Source organism: Ambystoma mexicanum, chromosome 10, assembly GCF_040938575.1.
Source record: "Ambystoma mexicanum isolate Mex_15411 chromosome 10, UKY_AmexF1_1, whole genome shotgun sequence".
Classification (NCBI taxonomy): domain Eukaryota; kingdom Metazoa; phylum Chordata; class Amphibia; order Caudata; family Ambystomatidae; genus Ambystoma; species Ambystoma mexicanum.
Window position 1 is genome coordinate 1,639,349,687 of NC_090932.1, and position 7,281 is coordinate 1,639,356,967.

Sequence of the window (7,281 nt, forward strand, 5' to 3'; positions counted from 1 at the left end):
CTCAGTTGCAAATTCTCAAGTCACACTGGCCCCAGAGCTTGGTCTCCCCGATTCTTTACCTCTTTCTGAACACAGAAATATCCTTATGAAAATGGAAGCAGCACACGAGCCACCTGCCCTCATGGACGAACCATACACAGGGTTCTGGACCAGCTAGTTCTTCAGATGTTTTGCACTACAATTCCCATAACCCTCTGTCAACATAATCAATGTTGACGGATCATGGGAGTCGTAGTCCCAAACACATGGAGGCCAGGGGGTCGCAGAGCCATGCCACAGAATTGCCTTTCAGAAGAAGAATGAGGTTTGTACCCCGTCCTGCGTTCCTATGGACTTGGCTGGCTGTTGCTGAGGTCTTCCTTACCAAGAAGCACTGACAAAATCCATCACGCGAGCAGGCCTGCCTTATTTTGGCTCGGGGGGATAGCTCAGGGCCAATGCGCTTGCCTTGGAAGAACAACACAGGTTCGATCCCCTGGTCTGCGCTTAGAAACCTCTGGGTATTAAGCGCGTTATAAATAAAATCATAATTAAAGTGTCAAACAACCATGGAAACCCGTCAAACGTCAAACGTGAAAGAAATGTGTCATTTCAATTCTCTCAGCAACACATCGTGCACTCGTGACCATCTCCATGGATGTCAGCACTTCCACGCATGGCTCCTACCATCCTGATGACCTGTGACCTCGTCTAGCAGCAGGACTTCAATAGCCACGTGATCCTCCGTAGTGGCTGGCTGAGGTGGGTCGCCACTTCAGGGCACTGGCCTTACAGAGCAAGTTCCACAATGGGAGCCCCCTCGCCTCGAAAGGGAACCATGATCAAGTCCGGTGGGGGCAAGGGGATGGGCTGAATGCATTCACCCATTCTACGGATTAGAATGGAGGATAGCACAGGGGCAAGGCGCTGGTTTTGGAAGCAAGACCACGCAAAGCAACAGAGGTTCAAATCCAGGAACTGCGTTTAGAAACTGAACTCGGGTATGGTATTAAGCGTGTTATTAAAAAATATATATTATAAAATTAAATAAATAAGTGTTCGGTGTCCCGTTGGTCGCACTCTTTGCACCAACAACTGTTGGAGCAACTGAGCGCTATTGGCCATGTAAATCCCCACTTGACCCCTCACTGTGCTTCTAGGCCACTGTAGTTCAACACTGGCTCTTGGCCACGGTATTTCTGGAGATCACAACCTGGCCAATAGAATCAAACGCACAGCGTCCACTCACAAAAACTTCTAAAAGAACCCTCAAGACTCCTCATTAACCCTTCCCTGATGAAGCGACGGTACGACGTTCTTTCATCGTCGGGCATTTCCAAGCCTGCAGTTTAAACGTGTTTGCCAGTTCATCGAATTTTAGGTGGGGTGGTGGAAAAGGTTGGATACGTGGTTGGGTGGGTTGGGTATAGGTAAAAATAGCTGCAGGAGGGACCCAACCCCCAAAAAATATATATTTCGATGAACTGTCAAACACGTTTAAATTGCAGGCTTTGAAAGGCCTGACGATGAAATGACATGGAACCAAAGCGACATACCACCCCCCCTGTAAGGGAGCAGGGGGGATTGTTAAACCATTTATTATCTGGCAGCCTGGCCTAAGGTCTTGGTGAGAGCCTGTATGGCACAAAAGGAGCCTGTACTCTAAGGTAATTACTTTCTGGGCACATTCCAAGCCCTTTTTTGCCCCGGTAGAGACACAGAGGCATGTCTTGCTCCAGGCCGGCTTTCGACCCAGTGCAGTCACATACTTCCGGCCCAACAAAGGCACATACTCTGCATTGGCCAGTAAAATAGCTCATCAGGTTAAGAGCTTGATGCTGATATCTGTGTGTGATCTACAGGTCGCAGAGTTGAACCCTGGCAAGAACAACTCAGTCTTTCATACTTCTGGGTTTGCTAAATGAGTGCCAACTTCAGTTGGATAATAATAATTGTATACATACATGTTATATGTAAAGCGCTTTGGGGAAAGCCCTATATAAATAACACATTATTATTATTTAACCTTTTACTTCCCAACTTCTCTGCTATATACAGCACGGGGGACGATCATTCGATGCTAAGTGACTGTGCTTCTGAAAGTGTGATCTGATGCACAGCACTGGACTGGAAAGTGTGATCTGATGCACAGCACTGGACTGGAAAGTGTGATCTGATGCACAGCACTGGACTGGAAAGTGTGATCTGATGCACAGCACTGGACTGGAAAGTGTGATTGAATGCACAGCACTGGACTGGAAAGTGTGATCTTATGCACAGCACTGCACTGGAAAGTGTGATCTAATGCACAGCACTGGACTGGAAAGTGTTATCTGATGCACAGCACTGGACTGGAAAGTGTGATCTAATGCACAGCACTGGACTGGAAAGTGTGATCGAATGCACAGCACTGGACTGGAAAGTGTGATCTGATGCACAGCACTGGGCTGGAAAGTGTGATCTGATGCACAGCACTGGACTGGAAAGTGTGATCTGATGAACAGCACTGGGCTGGAAAGTGTGATCTGATGCACAGCACTGGACTGGAAAGTGTGATCTAATGCAGAGCACTGGGCTGGAAAGTGTGATCTAATGCACAGCACTGCACTGGAAAGTGTGATCTAATGCACAGCACTGGGCTGGAAAGTGTGATCTAATGCACAGCACTGGGCGGGAAAGTGTGATCTAATGCACAGCACTGGACTGGAAAGTGTGATTGAATGCACAGCACTGGACTGGAAAGTGTGATCTTATGCACAGCACTGCACTGGAAAGTGTGATCTAATGCACAGCACTGGACTGGAAAGTGTTATCTGATGCACAGCACTGGACTGGAAAGTGTGATCTAATGCACAGCACTGGACTGGAAAGTGTGATCGAATGCACAGCACTGGACTGGAAAGTGTGATCTGATGCACAGCACTGGGCTGGAAAGTGTGATCTGATGCACAGCACTGGACTGGAAAGTGTGATCTGATGCACAGCACTGGGCTGGAAAGTGTGATCTGATGCACAGCACTGGACTGGAAAGTGTGATCTAATGCAGAGCACTGGGCTGGAAAGTGTGATCTAATGCACAGCACTGCACTGGAAAGTGTGATCTAATGCACAGCACTGGGCTGGAAAGTGTGATCTAATGCACAGCACTGGGCGGGAAAGTGTGATCTAATGCACAGCACTGGACTGGAAAGTGTGATTGAATGCACAGCACTGCACTGGAAAGTGTGATCTAATGCAGAGCACTGGACTTGATGGTATAATTTCTTAGTTTGTTTTCTCCCGATCATTGACCAGATCAGAGCAGCCACACTTCTCCGTTGCTCTTCCTCTCCCACCTCCGACTTCCACTTTGGGTTCAATCTGTTATGGTGATGCTCAAGACACTGATCGCCTGTTCTGCCTTTCTAGTGCATCGAGGGACCTCACAAAGAGCGATTCAGAGCAGGCACGGCGCAAATACACAAACGTCAGTTACATTCAATAAGGAATGGAACCCTCTGGGGCAGGGTTCTGCTACCTTTGGCTCTACGGATATATTGGACTACAACTCCCAGCAGCCCTAGCCAGCATAGCCAATGGTGAAGGATCAAGCGGACCATAGTTCAAAACATCACGTTGCACACCGTTTGGGGTGAGCCCTGACTCCATCTTCTTGAACCCACAAGTGCAGGCTTTGAAGCACTTCACCTGTGTACAAGCGCTATATAAAAAAACAATAAATTAATAAATAAAGACACCATCTGCGAGTACGTCATGCAGCTTTTCTGGTGGCCAAGAAGTATAGGGTGCCCTCGCCGGCCTCCCTTTCCACGGGGGTCGCAAAGTCCAGATTGATCCAACTCTGGATACCCAAAACCATCCTTCCATACTAGGTACAGCCTCGCCCCAATGCACTGGATACTCCATTGCGCAGGTACTTTCATAATGTATTTACGCACTGGGAAATATATCACTATCCCATAATATCCACAGGTTCGCCTTCAATGGATTTAGTCCCCTCTCCCCCAAATGTTGAGTTGACCTTTCTGACCTATACAGAGTGGCGTAGCTAGGAATCAAATTTAGAGGGGCACAGAGGGGGCCACAGACAAAAGTGGGGTTGCGCCTATGAAAGGTAATGTGTGACATCACAAGAACTCCTGCAGAGAGGCTTTGGTCAACGCCAACTACCCACACTCCACTGCAACCCCCCCCCCCCATCAGAATGCAGGAACAAAACTATTCAGTGACTAATGGCCCATCATTAGCAGTTTCCTGCTCTCCATTCTGATGGGCGGGGCTGCAAGCTGCTCTTCACACTATGGAGGTTGCTGTGCAGAAGCCGGGCAGGAACACCTGAGAAGTGGCTCGTGCTCATGTTCAAACCCATGCCAGAATGCATACCAAGATCATTGCTAGCTTTGAGACAAAAGGAGAGTATTTGCTGTGTAATCTGCAGACATTTGCCTTAGTGAGCGTGACAAATAACACCACGAACAGAGAACACGGTCACTGCTCGCCTTAGGTAGGGGCGGGGGCAGAAGGGGAGGCCCAGGATTTCAGAGGGGGGGCACAGGCCCCCCTCACTCTCCCCATAGTGACGCCACTGCCTATATACTTCTTACAGAAGAGGGCACAGACAGCTAAACGTTTCACTGTAAGCACCTGTATCCGTATGCATAGGTTTTTAGGCAATTGAAATCATGATTGGGGTTAGTACTTGCATGCCAGCGGAGTGATTGGAAGGGTAGAGGGACTTTAGACAACTTATTCTCACAGCAGTTCTTAAGTGGGTGTTATTAGACACAGAGGAGAGAGTTAACTGCTTGTAACAGCGAAGCTGAACCAGAATAGTCTCATTAGAATGCGTAAAGAAGTTAGAAGTCCCACACACAAGTAAGTTGGCCGCTCCACCAAAATCTCTAAGAGTTACCCCTCTCCCAACATTTGAAGGAATAGCCCCCCGAAATGCTTGCCTAGTTGCACCCCTGGTGACCACATACTTCACTTAAATCTTAGCTGCAGAGCAGTCTGCAGCCCCTTCCACCAATCAGCTTCTACCGCTTGCCGGTTTCCAGCTTCATACATTTTAAGGTTTTGCACATCAACTGAAAGCATTCCACAAAAGCGACCCCAGTTTTAACATCAAGGACACTCCTGCTCACTGTCCTCTAGGCGCTATGGCTCTTCTTGAAACCTCTCCAGCAGGCCATTGCACCAGGCCTGTGAAACTCACTCGTTCTCATGGCATCCAAGCTACAGCACTCATCACAGCCCTTCCAGTGCACCCAACTTAAGGCCCTCGCCACTGCCCCCGCCCGCTATGCACCCAGCGTGTGGCACCCACCTATACAGCCTCTTGGTGCATTCAGCCTATAAGAACTTAACTACACTCCGTCTCACTGCACCCCGCCTGTAGAGCGCACTCACCATTGCTCCTTCTCATGCACCGAGCCTGTAGAGGTCACCATTGCTCCTTCTCATGCACCCAGCCTGTAGAGGTCACCATTGCTCCTTCTCATGCATCCAGCCTGTAGAGGTCTCCATTGCTCCTTCTCATGCACCCAGCCTATAGAGCTCACTCACCATCGTTCCTTTTCATGCACCCATCCTATGGAACTCGTCACACCCTGTTGTTGCACTCATACTAAAGAACACAGCCACACACCCTCTTGTTGCACCCTCGCTACGGAACCCACAGACCTTCTTGCTGCACAGAAAGAAATCCCCCCTCTCCTGCTCACTGCACCTAAATCATAGCACTCACTCCGCATAACTCTTCACACTATCGCAAACAGCTTTTCAGGGGAACAGAGCTGAAAGTCACGGCTCTTTCGCTGACACGGGCCTTCTGAGTGACCCTGGGCGCAATCAGACTGCATAACCCGACTGTAAGAACGCTTTATAACATCCGTCTAACATGGAAAGGACTGCAAAGTATCCCCTCTGGCAGAGGTGGATTCAGATCTCGTTAAAGGGACAAATGCCCCCAGAGCCCCCCTGCTTTGCCATTCTCACCTCAAAGTCAAACAGCCCGGGCTGCACAGGATCTTATACTTTTAGCAGGCTCTGCAAGCACACCGTTTGCCACGGGAGGTGATAAATGATAACAGGTTACAATACATGGAACATGTGTGTCTGAAGTTGCACTTGTGATAGCCCTTAACTCCTCCCACCCTAGCCCCACCCCGCCCCCTACCCAAGGCCCTTTGTAATGCTTTCCTATAGTGCCTTTTGCCTCAAATCTGCCACTGCCCTCTGGGCAAGTTTACATTGTCCTTTTGTCAACATGTTTCGATCACAGGGTAGTCTTCATCGGGGCAGCCTCTTCCTAAACCAGGTGCTTTTCTCTGCCCATCTCCCCTCCTGTGCCTTGCTCTTCCTAGTTCATCCTGGTTGGCTGGTGGCTATTGGCTTGTGTCTTGCTTGCACTTTTATTTTCTCTCTTCATTTCTTTAAACCCCATCCCCAATTCCCTGGCTGACCCTTCTCCTTCCATACGCTGTCCTCGCCTTTTCCTTCTATTACCTCTCTTTCTGCCTCCTTTCTCCCGTCATTCCTTCGCCCATTGGTCTATCCTCACAGCCCCACTCCTGTTCCTCCCTGCACCTCTCTGATATCCCTCCTTTCACCGGATATCCTATTTTCTGGCTCTCGTACATCACCTTATTCCCAGATCCCCTCTCTCTTCCCTCCTCCCACTTCTTTCCCAATCCTCTCCGCACTCCTGCGCCTCTCGATTGCTCCCACACGCCCTCGCTTCTTCCTTCAGCTCTCCCACATCGCCCCCTGCCCTTCCTGGATCACGGCACTCTCGCTCAGACAGCTACACCCTCTGCCAATGTTTAATCGGACGCCCCCTCTTCTTGATGCGCTCCCTTCATCTCCCCTTTCGCCGTACCCCACTCTCTACGAGGGTTCCGCTCCCCACCCTCTCTCTTCCGACTCTCACCCCTCTCCTCTCTGCCCTCTCTCTCCCCAGACTTACACCGGAGGCCCTCCTCTTTCACGAGGCCCTTCTCACTCCTCTCCCCCGCCCTTCTTTCTCCCGCTCCTCTCTCTTTCCTTCTTTCCCTCGGTTCTTCCTCCCCTCCTTTCCCCGGATGCCGCCTCTCTACCCCGTACAGCCCCTCGACCTCTCCAGCGCCCACCTTGAGCTTCGAGGACCGGCTTCTCAGCGCTAGGCTCCGCGGGGACAGCAGCCTCTCTGCCAGCAGCGTCTGGATGATGGTATTGTCCATAATCGCGAGCGACAGGAACCGCCGCCCCCCCAAAACGGCTTCTGTCCACTCCCACCGTCCACTAACCGGGGCGTATCCTGTG

General features: G+C 50.2%; 1 protein-coding gene across 2 annotated transcripts in view; it reads right to left on the reverse strand.

Annotated features, from left to right (window-relative positions):
• SEPTIN5 (septin 5) overlaps positions 1-7,281 on the reverse strand; it is a 513,411-nt gene that overhangs the window by 99,989 nt on the left and 406,141 nt on the right. The window contains exon 1 of one of the 2 annotated variants that reach the window (XM_069620051.1): positions 7,110-7,242. The exons of the other annotated variant lie outside the window; for it this stretch is intronic. Within the exon in view, the coding sequence (XP_069476152.1) occupies positions 7,110-7,199 (90 nt within the window). The 5' untranslated portion in view covers positions 7,200-7,242. Of the gene's footprint in view, positions 1-7,109; positions 7,243-7,281 lie in introns of those variants that run through there. 2 annotated transcript variants of the gene reach the window in all.